At 42.2% G+C, this 16,151-nt stretch overlaps 1 protein-coding gene across 1 annotated transcript; it reads left to right on the top strand.

Moving 5' to 3' along the window:
* Positions 1 to 200: 200 nt before the first annotated feature.
* Positions 201 to 14,906, top strand: TOMM20 (translocase of outer mitochondrial membrane 20 homolog (yeast)). The gene is made up of 5 exons (XM_015419875.1): positions 201 to 439; positions 5,359 to 5,405; positions 5,849 to 5,930; positions 8,870 to 9,012; positions 14,496 to 14,906. Exons 1-5 carry the CDS (start codon positions 298 to 300, stop codon positions 14,538 to 14,540), a joined length of 459 nt encoding a protein of 152 aa, XP_015275361.1. The 5' UTR covers positions 201 to 297; the 3' UTR covers positions 14,541 to 14,906.
* The last annotated feature ends 1,245 nt before the right edge of the window (positions 14,907 to 16,151 follow it).

The following is a 16,151-nucleotide window of genomic DNA, read 5'->3' on the forward strand; positions in this document are numbered from 1 at the left end:
TACTATTTTCAGAGCCGACGTGACCCGACCCCCACCCCTGTTCGTGAACGGAGGGGGCAAAAAGAGGCGAAAAGCTTTGCTAGCACATGCGCGATGCAGGTAAGCAAGGCGCCGAGTTGACGCGTGCGCACTATGATTCTGGGGTCCCCCCCCGTTTGGGCGCTAGCTTCGGGCCAAAAACATTCGTTTGCTGTCGCGGGCGGATGACGTAACAAGTGTGGGCGGGGTCCTTTTCTGCTGCGCCCGCTCCAAGGTGCCTGCGAAGCGAGGCGGGCTGGAGAGCGGCGGTCGCCCCGCATGCGGAGTGGAAGCAGGATGATGGTGGGTAGAACGGGCGCCATAGCCGCAGGCTTTTGCGGGGCCCTTTTCATCGGCTACTGCATCTACTTCGACCGCAAGAGGAGGAGCGACCCCAATTTCAAGAACCGGCTGCGGGAACGTGAGTCGCTTGGTTGCTGCCCTCGTGGCCGAGCTTCTAACTGGATCTCCTCCTTTCCGTCTGGCTCTCCCCGCGCCCCTGTTTGACCGGCGTGGCTGGATTTTTCCGGCACGTGACAGCCGTCTTTTCCTTTTTCACCGCCACTGCGGAGGGGACAGAGTGTCGTAGTAGGGCAGGGAAGCCGCGTCCGTGCTATCGTGGCTTTGATTCTCTCTCCTTCGTGAGCCTTTTCAAGACCAAAATGAGGTGCCTGATCCAAAGGTTCCCTTTTCTTCTTTTGCGGGTGAATACTATAAACAGGGGGCATAAATGAAAGATCCCATCTCGAGTATCCACTTTCTCTGTTTGTTTTATATCTTTAGAAGTATTGGTAGCCTTCTGTTCTCCCAAAGTTGCTTGCAGCATTATTCTCCTGATCTCCTAATTTAGTGTCTCCACAGCAACATTGTGAGGTGAGTTAGGATGTGGGAGAGTCACTGGTTCAAGGTCACCGACCCAGTTAGCTTCCATGACAGTGCTGAGTTTTGAACCCAGGTCTCCCAGGTCCTAGTCCAACATTCTAACCCGTTGATGTCAAACATAAGGCCCAGGGGCCGAAACTGGCCTGTCCAGGGCTCTTATGTGCCCGTGAGCAACTGGTGCAAGGGAGGGAACAGGAGACTGCTCAGGGAGGGGAGTGGGTGGAGCCTCTCCAGTTGTGGCTTCATCAGACAGAACAACCTTGTTTGCAGCAGTCAAGCAGTGTGGGAGCATCTGCTCAGCACTGTACTGCTGGCTCTCCAGTCTGCCCCTGTGTGTTTTCCTCTATACCCCCTCCCAGCCCTTGCCGTGAGGATACACCTAATTGGAGCTTACTAGCTGCTGTCATTTATACAATTGATATCGCTGGTACTGGCATTAGGTTTTATGGAACACATGGCCTGGCCCAGCAAAGTGACATTTTTGTCAGATCTGGCCGTTGTAACAAATGTGTTTAAGACCTCTGTTCTAACCACTCAGTTGTCTGTCTGTTCCAGAGTTGATCTATTCCCCTTGCTCCATCTAACATAATGGATTTGCTTTCTCACTTGAATGTCTAGCCAACTCCCATTTCTTTCATTTAACATGCGTGTGAATGAGGGTCACTTTGCATGTTGGTGTGCAGTGTGTTTATTACTGCATTGAAGCTGTGGCTGTCTGCTACATTTACATGCAGTGGTAAAAACTATATTATATGAACTTGAGAAGTACTTATGTATGACAGTCTTAAAGTGTAAGGATCTAAAATGTTTTCCTCCCAACTGTCAGAGGCTTAACAGAAGGGAGGATACATTAGTTGTGCACATACTTGACCTCTTTTCTCTCCTCTTGAGCAGATTTGCAGACTTTTTGCTTTCAGAAGTCTTCATTCTAATGAACTGTGATGTCTGCTGTTTGTTTTGTCACTAGGAACTGGGGTGCTAAACTGCAGTTTAATGCTGATCTAGTATCCTGATTGCTGAGCAAGAAGCAAACTTCAGTTTGTTGCAGTTGCTTAGATTCAGGTACTAGAACAAACATTGTACCTGCAAGGGGAGGAGATAAATCTTTAGCAAAGTTTAGCCTTTGCAGAGAGTGGGGTGATGGGTCTTCCATTGTGTTGTGGACAGTCCTACATGTTTATAGTACTTCTAGTAGCAGCAAAGATAGTGCACAGTTTGATAACTTATAACATTAGAAGGGAAGGAAGTGTAGCTGCTTACTTCACCTAATGCATTCTCAAACCCTCCTGGTATCGTTGCTCTAATAACTTCCAGGATAAGGACGAATGCAAAAATAAAATGTAGAGCTATCCAAAATGCAGAACATTCTCTTATTGTTCTGCATTATTTCACATCTACAACAGGAACATGACTGCACTTTAATATAATCCATTCTTAGAAGGAAACTTCTGTAGTTCTGTCAGAGCTGTTCTCTCAAGGACAATCTCGGAAAGAGATTTCTCAGCCCCACTTACCTCACAGGGTGTCTGTTGTGGGGAGGGAAAGGGAAAGGAATTTGTAAGCCACTCTGCGACTCTGAGTGAAAGGTGCGGTATAAATCCAATCTCTTCTCTTCTTTGTAATTTGTAAACCAGTCCTAGGATCTGAGATAGTAGCCATTTTCTGGTCAAGATTTTCAGAGGCTTATCCAAGCAATGTAAATAAATAAATTGTCAGTATTGTAAACCTTTCATTAGTAATAATCTGTAAATTGCTTCTTGTCCAGATTTATTTATTTATATTTACATTTATATCCTGCCCTCCCCGCCATTCGGCAGGCTCAGGGCAGCTGACAACATACATAAATATACATTAAAAATTCCATTAAAACTATCAATCAATATAAAATCATACTACATTCTTATATTAAAAGACGGCAAATCTTCCGATATCAGCTGTCAGCTGAACGGTTTCAGCAAGCTCACACCTAACTATAGAACCTTGGTTGGTGGCGCTGTTGGTACTGTCGGTACCAATAATGGTACAGTTGTTGGCACAGTCGGTAATCTGGCCAGGGCCATACAATCGAGGCGGCACCCTGCTTAAAAGCCTGGTGGAAGAGCTCCGTCTTGCAAGCCCTGAGGTCCAGCAGGGCCCTGATGTCCTCTGGGAGCTCATTCCACCAGTGAGGGGCTGCCACAGAGAAGGCCCTGGCCTTCGTTGTAACCAACCTGGCCTCTTTAGGCCCCGGAAGAACCAGGCGATTTTGGGAGCCCGATCTTAGTACTTGCTGGGGTACATGTGGGGAAAGGTGGTCCCTTAGGAAGCAGGTCCCTGGCCATATAGGGCTTTAAAGGTAAGAACCAGCACCTTGAACCGTATCCGGTATGCTATAGGTAGCCAGTGCAGAGTTTTTAGGGTGGGCTGGATGTGTTCCCGCATAGGAAGACACAACATCCTCCCCGCTGCATTTGGCACCAGCTGCAGCTTCCAGATTTGGGACAAGGACAACCCCATGTAGAGAGCATTACAGTAATCCAGTCTTGAAGTGACCAATGCATGGATCACCGTTGCTAGGTCATTGCGTTCAAGGAAGGGAACCAACTGCTTAATCAGCTGTAGATGATAAAAGGCCGACTTTGCAGTGGCTGCTATCTGGGCCTCCATCATTAGGGAGGTATCCCGGAGCACTCCCAAGCTCCTAACCTCTGGCACTGGCACCAATGGCACCCCATTGAAGGTCGGGAGGGGGATCCCTGACCTTGGACTGCTCTGACTCAGGCACAGGACCTCCGTCTTCGTTGGATTCAGTTTCAGTTGGCTTCTGACTAGCCGTCCAACAACAGATAGAGCTACATGTGCAGGGGTTGGACTAGATGACCCTTGTGGTCCCTTCCAACTTTATGATTCTGTGATTCTAAAAGGTCTTAAGAACAGAAAATAATTCATGCTGATTGTTTTCTTTTTGAAATGAAATACGCTCAGACATTTTGCTGGTGAAAACAGGGACACGCTCCTCTGTTTTCCCGAAAATCACTGCCTGTGCCCCCTCCTTTATTACACTTTGCTGAAGGCTCTACTTCATCTATGGTATATTGTATAAATTTGCTGTGCAGTAGGTTGCTGTGCACTGACTTAAAAGCCAAGTGTGAGTTGATTTTCTTGTTTAAAAGTATGCAAGTTCAAAATATACCAGCTGCAGTTAAGCAATAGGCCATGCATTATACACTGAATTAATTCACGTGCTTGCATTTATATGCCTGAAATCCAAAAACAAAACACTGATTTAATTTCCATAGACCCTAGAGAAGAGTTAACCTTTGAAGAATTGCATCTTTAAAGATGTTAACAAACCATTTTGTAAATGGCAAAGATAGGAATAACTAGTTGAAGACTTCTAAACCATTTTAGGCAGGGAAATAATAGAGAAGGAAATCTGCTTTTAATCACAGTGCTTTCTTTGGACTCAGTGAAAGGACTCCAATAACAAGCAGCCTCGTTGCTGCTGGGAAGAAACAACGTGAGATAAGACGTTATAGGTCGAGGCATTATGCTCACACTAGCTTGGGCTTCGTGGCTTCATCCCCGTATATACTACCTCCAGGAGCTAGACTGTCTGTTGTTTGAAGGACTGTCTCCTTCCATATGTCCCTGTGCACCAATCAGCAGGCAGCAGTCTGTTGGCTGTCCCACTACTCAGGGTGCCCTGCCCGGCATCGACCAGAGTCCAGGGCCTTTTCCATCCTGACTCTGTGCAGTGGGCTACCTGAAGACGTGTGGGGTCCCTTCTTGGAGATCTTCAGGAGAAACTGCAAAGCCTGCCTGTTTTCCAGGGCTTTTGAGGGAGTTTGAATGGCAGGCATCTTTTGGTGGTGGTGGTGGGGAATCTGGGGTTTGCTATTTTATTTTTTCCTCTAACTGATGTTTTAAACTATTATTGCAAGCTGCCTTTAGGAGGGAAGGCAGGATATAATTGTTTAAATAAGTCAATCACGTTTCATTGCTGTCCAGGAGAGTTCTGATTAGTGTTGCGGTGGGTTGGTCACAGCAGGCAGCTATTGTCTGGTGTTTGAACAAACCATCTCCCTTTCTCAATTTCACCTCCAGTCAGCCTTCTCCAGACTCCTGCCTGGCTAGTTGGGCACCAAGACAGGGACAAAGAAGGAAGCAGTGGTGCAGCAGCTGGCCTGAGGATAGCAGTGGCACTGCTAGAGGTGGCATTACAATTTGGCTTTGCCCCGCATGCCCTCTTGCAGCTACAGCTTGGTGCTAGCGGTCATATTTGTTTACTTGGTTGGGTGGGAATTTCTCCACCATCTATAGCACATTTCTCAGTGTACACCCAGTGGTTTTCTTACCCCCCCCCCACCAACTTTAGATGCAAATAGCATGATTTAAAAATCAATATGTCCTTATGTGCAAATCTGTGGATTATTATAGAATGTATAAATTGAAAGTATGTGGTATTTCTACCCACAGGAAGGAAGAAACAGAAGCTTGCCAAAGAAAGAGCAGGACTTTCAAAGGTATTACTATTCTGTCATAGTTTAATTATTACAGTGCTGTATAATACATGGGATGTAGAATTTTCTTACACTTTACTTTCTTCGGTTGAATGTACTCTGTTTGCAACTTTTCCGGTAAGTACTTTGAGTTATTTCTATGGTGGGGTTTTGGGGAAGGGGGGAATGAAGTCTTGCTAGTTGTAGTTCATTTCTGTGGCAATTTTGAGTTTTTATAAGCGGATCAAAATGATCTGGAGCATTTTGGTCTCATTGTCTATATTTAACCATTTGACTCTTACCATAAAATATATTTTTTCTAATTAACTTTTTCTTCTTGATTTATAAAATGAAGAGCTCCCTATCAATATATATAAATATTTCTCAGTACTGCATTTAAAATCGTGGGTAGGGATTGGCGTGACCTTTGAATGGCTGATAGGACAAATGTCTTTTTCTTTTTACAGTTACCTGATCTAAAAGATGCTGAAGCAATTCAGAAGTTCTTCCTTGAAGAGATACAACTTGGAGAGGAATTACTTGCGCAAGGTTGTTGCAAATCTCTCTAAAACAGGGGAACAAAAAATGGGTTGAAGTATAAACCATATTAGTTCTTTAAATGAGTGCCCTGGAAAACGTAATGACGTTTTTAAAAATCTACTTTAAATCAGTTTCCAAGTTACTATAAGCTGTATCTAGAGCAATTTGTAGCATGTATCCAGCCACTCTGCTCAGCAAAGTAGAAAAGCCACTTAGATTGGAGGAAGGCTTTAGATTTTAGGGAGAGGCTGTGGCTCAGTGGTAGAACATCTGCTTGGCATGCAGAAGGTCCCAGGTTCAATCCCTGTCATTTCCAGTTAAAGGATCTGTCAGTCGGTGATATGAAAGATCTCTGCCTAAGATCCTGGAGAGCTGCTGCTAGTCTGAGCAGACAATACTGATCTTGATGGACCAAAGGTAAGTGATGGTATCACTTTACTCTGCTCTGGTTAGACCTCACATAGAGTATTGTGTTCAGTTTTGGGCACCACAATTTAAGAAGGATATAGACAAGCTGGAACGTGTCCAGAGGAGGGCAATGAAGATGGTGAGGGGTCTGGAGAAAGGTTGAAGGAGCTGGGTATGTTTAGCCTGGAGAGGAGATGATTGAGTGGTGATATGATAACGATCTTCAAGTACTTGAAGGGCTGTCATATAGAGGATGGCACGGAGTTGTTTTCTGTTGCCCCAGAAGGTTGGACCAGAACCAGTGGGTTGAAATTAAATCAAAAGCGGTTTCGGCTAAATGTTAAGAAGAACTCCTTGACAGTTAGAGCGGTTCCTCAGTGGAACAGGCTTCCTCAGGAGGTGGTGGGCTCTCTTTCTTTGGAGGTTTTCAAACAGAGGCTAGATGGACATCTGACAGCAATGCTGATTCTGTGAACTTGGGTAGATCATGAGAGGGAGGGCAGGAAGGGTTGCATCAGTGCTTCGTTCTTGTGGCCCTTTTTTACATGCCCAGGGAAATGCTGATCACCACATTGGGGTCAGGAACCAATTTTTCTCCAGGCCAGTTTGGCTGGAGATCCTGGAGGCTTTTTGTCATCATCTGGGCATGGAGCAGCGATCACTGGGAGTGTTTGGGGAGGGGGAGGTATTTGTGAATTTCCTGCATTGTGCAGGGGTTGGACTAAATGACCCTGGTGGTCCCTTCCAACTCTGTGATTCTGAAAGGTCTGATTAAGACAGCTTCATGTGTGTTGATGTGTGACTTCACTGAGCAGAGTGGTAGGATGCATATGTCTACACTTTCTGGACTATTCGAAATGATACAACTTGTAAATTGTTCCTCTTGGAGCACACAACGTTAGAAAGGTCAGCTTTTGTGTGAGAACTCTGTGGTAATACTAATGCCATTTTCCTGAATAAAGTCGCTTTATTGGTGTATTTCTTTTAAAGTAACAGGATTTGCCTTTAAACTATAGTTATGTATTAAAATATGTATACTTCTCCTTTCCCCTGTTAAATGGTGGCTCAAAGTAAAAGACAAGTGCAGGTGGGAAACAAACCTCACAAACACATTAAAAAATAGGTACAAAGACCAAAAATTCATGAAATGGCCCTGAACGTGTCTCTGTCACATGCACTGATGTGCACAAGCCTATATTTGATTCGGTTCAGTTGCCCTCAAACAACTCTTTGAACTGCTGAAACTGTTCCAGACTAGGAATACCTGCATTCTCTGGGAGGCTGTTCCAAAGAGCAGGTGCTGTGCCCAAGAAGAAAAGTTCTTGAGCCAAGTCAGATCCGACTTCAGGACTTGGGCACAGAAGCGAAAGACTGGGAAGATCTAAATGGTGGTACATGGGATCATGCTGGGAGAGACAGTCCTTCATATATGTGAGTCCTAGGCTGTGTAAGGCTTTGTAGATAAAAACCACCACCTTGAATTTGGCCATGGAAACAAGTACCACCTCAGTCTGAGACCCTGTAGAGCTGCTGCCAGTCTGAGTAGACAATACTGACTTTGATGGATCAATGGTCTGACTCAGTATAAGGCAGCTTTGTGTGTGTTCATGTGTGTGTGACATGGGCACCAAAAACCAGAGAATAGTTGGGGTAGTATGACCATTACTCCAAGTGAGTAAATGAATGGCTACATACTGTACCAACCCACTTTTAGATTTCCTTTAAGGAAAACCTCACATAGTGCATATTGTAATTGCCCACTCTTGAAGTTATAGAGAAATGGTACTATGTGATAGAATCTAGTTAGGAAGCCACTTTCTTCACTAAGTGTAACTGGAAACAAATGTGCTTATCGCAGCCGTTTCAGCCTGATCTTCCAACAAAAAAGCAGAATCTAGTAAGACTTTTGTGCTATTTCCTGAAATTTATCAGCTTCATATGGGTTGGACAAGGTATTGCCTTCCAAAACCTCCATCTTAATGGGCTAGTATTGCCTCTGTCTTGCCTGGATTTGGCTTTAGCCTGTTACCTTCAGCTGCTTGACCACTGTCCCAGGCCAGAGACTGTAGCTGCTGAGGACTTGTTCAAAGAAATGCAGAGCCAACCCCAAAGCTAATTTTAAAAATCCAGTGTATAAATTAAACAGTGAGAAAACCCATGTAGAATTTCACAGGATTCTTCTTGAGCAAGCAATTTCTCAAAGCCTGTGAAAGACAATTTGAAAGCTAATATTAGCCATAGGACGTCTTACTTTATCCCCACATGACTTAGTTAACAAAGTGGAACAAGGTTACCCTGGCTACTAGCAGTTAACTTTGCAGTCGCTTCCCCAGTAAACCAGGGAAGATGCCAGGAAACAATTCCACCTGCGCGTGCGTGTGTGTAGACAGATAGATACAGATATGTGTGTGTGTATATACACAATAAATTTGTTAAAACTTGTGAAGAAAGACACTAGGGACAATTTTGAATGGGGGAGTAGGGTTGTAATATGCTTTTCAAAGCCAATGCCAGTGTAGTAATGTTTAGTTTTTATACAGGTGAATATGAAAAAGGCGTTGACCACTTGACAAATGCCATTGCTGTGTGTGCACAACCACAGCAGTTGTTACAAGTTCTACAGCAGACTCTTCCACCACCGGTTTTCCAGATGCTTCTTACTAAGCTCCCAACAATTAGTCAGGTATGAAAAATAACTTTAATTTTTTCATCTAAAGTTGATTTAGTTAACTATCAGATTATTTATAGCCTGGTCCTATGTATAGTTAGTGAGTTAAGTGGGGTTCTAGACCTATGGATTCATTTTAATGTGTGGTAGCATTTAAAGAATAGTACCTAATTTGTTTTGTTGATAGACACCTCTAACATCAAAATGAAGAAGGTATGCTAACTGAAATGAGGGAATTGGTGGCTTTCTTATAGTGTGGTGACATTTTCCAAGGTTGGGCGGGTTTTCCAAGCACTTATGTTCAAGCAGAAATGTAGTTCTTTGGGTTCAAAAGAGGTTGTCTGTGGCAGCATCTGAGGCTCTCAAACTGTTTTGGGTGTTATACTGTCAGTACTGGGTAACAGATGTAAGAGGAGGATCATTGCACTATGCTCTCAAGGGGAGTGTGAACCTTACAGTGATATGTAGCTTTACCCTTTTGAGGATGTTATAAACAAGTAATGAAATTGCTCTATCGAAATAATTATCATGTGCGCAAAGCTCATGGGACATTACTATAATCCCATCACAAGGTGAAATAAATTGAGATCTGGTACCTTTCAATAAAGAAGAAAAATGAGTCTGTTAACAATAGAAGTGCCTTGGGGGATCAGACCAGTGGTCCATCTTATTTTTATTTTGTTTTGTTTACGAAACTTATAGCCTGCTTTTCTGCCCTCACAAAGGCCACCAAGGTGGCTGACAATTTAAAACATGTGACGAAATCATATTTTAAACCATTAAAATCAACCCCCACAGCACACATCATTAAAACAAGTTAAAATATGTACAAAGACACCAAAACAGCAATTGAAACATTGGTCAGGAAGGATAGGTCACTGAGGGATTGCCAAACAAAACAAAAAAAGTCTTCGTCCACTGGCAGAAGATGGCAACAGAAAGGGATAGACTAATCTTCCTGGGGAGAGCATTCCAGAATTTTGGTGCCATAAAGGAGAAGGCCCTCTCCCTGTTTGCCACCCACCTAATCTCAGAAAGTGGGGGCATGTGAAGTATGGCCTCCAAAGAGAACCATAGTGGTTGAGCAGGTTCATAAGGGAGTAGCCAGTCCCATCAGGTGTGTCCGTTCCAAGACATATATAAGGCTTTGAAGGTCAACACCAGTACCTTGAATTATTTCCAGAAGCAAATTGGGAGCAAGTGTAGATGGGCCAAGACCGGAGTGATATGGCCTCTGCAGTCCACTCCAGTCAGTATCCTGGGTGCAGCATTCAACACCAATTGTACACTTCTCAAGGGCAGCCCCACATAGGGTGCTTTGCAGTAATCTAATCTAAATGTAGCCAGGGCATGCACCACAGTGGCCAGGTCTTTTTTGCCCAGGGAAGGCCACAGGTGGCTAGCCAGTTGAAGTTGGTAAAAGGCACTCCTGGCCACAGCTGTCACTTGCTTATCCAGCAGTAGGTCTGAGTCCCAAGAGCACCCCCAGACTACAGATTTATTCCTTTGAGGGGAGTACAACCCCATTCAATCCAGTAACCTGTTTCACTCAGTGGCCAGCCTGTTGCCTTAGATAGACAACGAGCCAAACATAAAGACCAAGGTCTTCTCCTGATGATACGTCCTAGCACTGATGCTCAGAAATTTCCTGCTTTTGGATGTGGAGTTCCCTGTAGTCATACTTGCTAGTGATCATATGACTACATCTTCTGGTAGTATATTATACAATTTAAATATCTGACGACTGAAGAAGTACTTCTCTTTGACTGTTCTGAATGTATTATACATCAGTTTAACTGGATGTCCCAGAGCGCTAGTATTCAGAGAGGGAGAAGAAGTTATTTATCTCCACTTCATCTGCCCCATACATAATTTTATAAACCTGTCAGTCCCCCCCCCCTCCTCAGTCTTTAGCCTTTGCTCCAACCCTCCAACCATCTTAATGTCCCTCTTCTGCAATGTTTCTAGCTTTGTAGTATCCTTTTTGAGATATGCTGACCAGAATGGCACACCGTATTCCAAGTGTGGCCGTACCACAGCTCTGTACAGCGACAATGCTTATATTGGCCAATTATTCTCTGTCCTAATAATCCCCAGCATTGAGTTTTCCTTTTTCAGCACTGCTGCATGTGCACCAGCAGTTTCATTAACTTACCATTACAATGCCAAGATCTCTTTCTCTCTCTGCCTCTGCCAGGTCAGACCCTATCAGCATTCATTTAACATTCGGATTTTTGTTCCAGTGTGCATTGCCTTGCCCTTACCTACATTAAAACCGCACTTGCAACATTGCCATCCAAGTACCCAATTTAGAGGGATCCTTTTGGAGCTCTTCACAATCTGCTCTGGTTTTCATCACACTGATTAATTTGATACATGGCCAGTACACTGCTAACTTTCAAGTCCAAATCATTTATGAAGTAGCACCAATCCCAATAACAGTCTCTGTGGAGCACCACTTTGTTGTAAGAACTGTCAGTTTGTTCCTGCACTGCTGCTTGTTGTTTAACCAGTTTTTAATCCATAAGAGTAACCTATCCTTTTATCCCTTGACTGCTAAATTTTGTCAGTATTTGTTGGGATGGGACCTTGTCAGAAGCCATTTAGAAGTCCAAATATATAATGTCTACCAGTTCACCAAATGTACACAACATGGTTTAACTAAGTTTGAGATGTTACTCCATTTAGAGTTTATCAAGGAAAATCCTGAATCTCTAACACATAACCGCTTAAAGATCACTTAATGCAAATTTTATACAATTGAAAGCAGGCCTTTCCCTATAGCATTTTCCTTTAGTTGTCTCCCAGTCTCAGCCACAGTGTTAAACCAATAAATGTGACACAAAATTAGTCACCTGAAAATACTGAACCATAGTGATTCCTAGCCTCATGTTTCAGCTTGATCCCCTGGACCTGAATTAATTACTAGCCTGTCTCAAATTTACCTCACTTGATCAAGGTGATGACACACCTGGCTATCCAGCTTCAGAAACTACTTCTTGAAACCGGTCAAGATGCTAGCTTTTCAGGTCTGGTTTTGAGATGAAAACTGCCTTAATTGCCCTTAATTAACTTTTACTATGAAATAGGTGGGACGTTTGTAATCCATTTGATTTTTGTCAGTTCCTTAGCTGCTTTGGATACCCCACAGGACCAGGGTTGATGGTGTCATAGTATTGCAACTTGTTTCACATGCTCTTTCACACTTACATGAAATAGTTGGGAGAGGTTCAGAGTTGGGGTGAGGTATGTTGCTGATGTTAGTCAGCTCTATTTCTCATGTGCATCTGAACCATGTGAGGCAGTGGAACAGATGTCTGGAGTCAGTAGTGGATGAACGAGGGTGAAAAAACATGAAGCACACTCCAGATAAGATGGATGTTAATAACGAGTGGCCTGATTTATGTAGGAATTGGTTGTTTGGTTCTAGATGGGCTTCACTCCCTTCAGCAAAAATTTGTGCAATTTGTATGTACTCTTGGATGCCCAGGTAGCATTTGTAGTTATCAGTGCTTTTTCAGCTGATGTATCTTATAAAGAGATTCCAGGGCTAATTTTACTTTATAGACCACCTTTCTCACTCAGGCTCAAGGCAGATTACAGAATATAAAACAATGCAATCAGGATAATTATGCTTCCCATGATATCAGCAGTTGTGATGGAATTAACCATGGAATCAGGGTTCCCCCCCCCTCCCCTTACAATCTATGAAAGGGAATTAAGGAATTTAGTGATTGCTTTAATCTGTTTTACACCAAGAGTTTGCCATACCCGTACTCCATCACCAGATTAATGGATGAATCTGTTCTGGTCCCTAATATAGTTCAAAACTTGGGAGAGGGTTTCTTTTATTGTTGCATTGAAGGAGGTTTGATTCATGGATCTATTTCCTTGCCCTAGTAAATCACAGTATCATTTTTGCCAGCTTTTTAATTATCTTGAATCTACTGTTACAATATTTTGAACAGGAATAACAACTTTTGATTATTTCAAGCCATATTGATTTCTGAGTTTTGTGCAAACTAGGACATCTGGGTACATCTTTTAAGTTCTGTGCCCTTCCATGCCTTCTGAGATGCATGACCACAATTTTGCATGTTCATTTCCTAAATATTGAATTTGCTAAACTAAATTGAGCATTAATTTTGTAAACTGAGTGGGGATGGGAGGATTGCATTCTAAATATCTTCTGTCCCATATAACCTGCCACCAAAATCCCCTCCAAAAACTCCTCTTTACTGGCTAACAGTTTTGGTAAATCACTCCCGAAATTTTGATTGACATAATTTTTGGTTTTTGCAGATTGAAATGCCTGCAGTTTATTGGCTTCTCTTTTCAAATTATTTTTGCTTTATAATAGCTAGTCATTGCTGTACTCTGAATGCCTTTTAAATTCAGTTACGTCAGCTGTAGCTTCCTATTTATTTTATCCAACTGATTTAGTTTGCTTGTATTCTAACCTTGTTATTTCTTTAACAAGACACCTTTTCCTTCTGTCTCATTTTTATATGAAGCAATACCTAGTGGCAAACCCTTTGTTATGGCTTTAAATGTCCCTTACCATTATCAAAACACTAAGGAGGGTATGATTGAGGGGAAATTCCTCCCTGAATTTGTGCTTTTTGATAGCCGTATAATCTGTTTTCTCAGTCCTTAGTCTTTGCCTAAGTATGTCATACTGGGATATGGTGAGCAGACACAATCAGTAACTGCAGACATTGTTTTGTTCCAAATAATTGGTGTGGGGTTTTTTCCCACACTTGTGACTACTTCTAGAATGTTATTCTTAGAGTATATGTATTTGAATGTTGCCTATAACTTCTGACTCTGCATTGTCAGTGTCAAGTGTTTGCCAGTTAGCAATTCTACATTCAGACAAACTGCTCTTGAAAACTGGGGATTTAAAACTTATTTTAAGGCAGCACGAGCAGCAGCTGTTAGGAATAATTGTAGTCAAAAGCCTTGTAAGAAGAATGAGGTTCCTGTGCTGAAGCCCCTGCCTGTAAAATTTTGAATATCTCTGCAATGACAAAGGCTAGAATGAATAAAAGCATGGAGTTTGCTGTTGCAGTTGTCAGAATCTAGGAAATTCTCCACTGTGTACAGGAAACCTCCAGTCCTGGCTCATTTCAGCCAAAGGGCAGAAGTGTTGGTTGTGTCTTCATGTCTGGCTTAACATAAAAGTAATGTACATTATTCCAATTTCTTGTTGGTTTTAATTTTATTAATTTCATGGTAAACATTAATAGCAGTGATAAAACTAGGGATGCTTGTTTTGGATCCCAGATAAGTAATATTTAGTCAATGTTGGCTCACTCAAGTCTTGTACAACTGGATTCGTTAGCTTTTGGGATATTTTTCACTTATTTGCTTGCTGCTTTTGAAGCAGTGATGATTTTATTGGTGGGGGGCATCTAAATCTTGAAACAATTGTAACTCCTTTCAGTAATACCGTTCATAATATTATTCTTCAGTTGTGTCAATATTTTCTTTTGCAGAGACTTGTAAGCGCACAGTGCTTGGCTGAAGATGATGTGGAATGAGAAATCACAGCTGGAAAAATAAGGTTTCCTTAGCCCAAAAAGATGAGCATTGTGTGTGTGTTGGGGGGGGGGGATAAAAGAACAAACATAGTCATAATGGACTGTATATCACATTTAAATCTACCAAGGTTAATTTTAACGTTGGGTAGGTTGGTTTGGCTGGACTTTATTATCTAGTGCAAAGTGTATTTTGATAAATTCATTTTATAAATACACCATGTTGAGTTATAAGATGCCACAAATGTCATTTATTACTAATACAGTTGTAACATTGTACATAAAAAGATGTAAAGCTACAGCATAAAATACCCCATGCTCATTTTTGAAGAACATAAAGCTAAGGCAATAAAGATTTATCTGTGCTTGTGTGTGTGCGCATATGCTCATTTGAATATTGAAATATGGTTGGCTTGTCAGCCTGTCTTGGAAGTTTTCCAGAAATTAAAAGCAGCAATTCATTAGTGTAATAAAATGTAGAACAATAGAACTATTACAGGTTACAGAGATGACATTGGGAGACCACTTTTACTTCTTCTTTTTTACTAACTAGTGGGCTGAACCACAGGAAAGTACATTTATTACAACTTTAACAGTGTTTTGTGCTCCGCTGACGTCTTTTCCCCCTTTGCATCTCATAGCTACTGTTTCTTCCTCTGCACTGCAATGGATCACTCAGCTTCTCTCTTTCTCTCTACTGTCAAAGGCCTCTACACTTTTTATTACCTGTCTTTTCTCCATTCTGACCCCACAGGCCTCTCTGCCCCATGCGTCTCAAATACTCTGTTCTTGTCTTTGCGCTCAGTAGCATTTACTGTATCCTGTCTTGCCACAGCAGGATTCTGTACCTCACCAGTCTCCTCCTCTTTTCCCTGTCCATAAGTCTCTGCATCCTCCTCTCTTACTACCCTTCTTTTGCTTTTTTGTATTGTCTGTCCTTCTCACCCCATCCTAGCCCACAAATGCTCATATGGACATTTCATACAATAAACTGTGCTCTTTTAGAAAATTTCTTTCATCTTTACTAGCTTTCCTTTAAGGGAACTATGTCTGAAATAAAGAAAACTTACAAGATGACTATAAAAACGATAACATAATGTTATGATAGCATAATGTGCTTATGATAACCCAGATGTGTTATAAGATGACTCAAAATGGCCTCCATGCATCAAGATACTAAAACGGTAATCTCTGAGATTTATAAAAGCTGCAGAAGAAACTGAGCTGAAATCTTTGCATGGGAATGCTGAGGGGTGACTGATATTAGAGACTCTTTGTTCTTGATCCTTTGGAAACGCTCCCGCCTGTCACAGAGGTAGTTAATTCAACAACAACTGTTTAGTGTAATGCACAGTAACTTGGATTACAGAGTACAAAAATTTAGCTTATTGAAACGGATGACAATGGCAGCCAGCCACCATGAAGCTCTGAAGGGGCACCATATGACAATTTAGAAATCAGTCAAGATAACCTGGTTGTCAAATATCAATCATGGTTTTGTTCCCAAACTGCAAAAATATGTTCTAATATAAATATAACAGGAATATCTGTATAACAAAGATCTGCTGCAAGTATTCAGCATTTTTAAAATGCTCAATAAAGCCAAATGTTTGC

The sequence above is a fragment of the Gekko japonicus genome, unplaced genomic scaffold (assembly GCF_001447785.1).
Source record: "Gekko japonicus isolate JY-2015 unplaced genomic scaffold, Gekko_japonicus_V1.1 scaffold315, whole genome shotgun sequence".
In the NCBI taxonomy this organism is placed as follows: Eukaryota; Metazoa; Chordata; class Lepidosauria; order Squamata; family Gekkonidae; genus Gekko; species Gekko japonicus.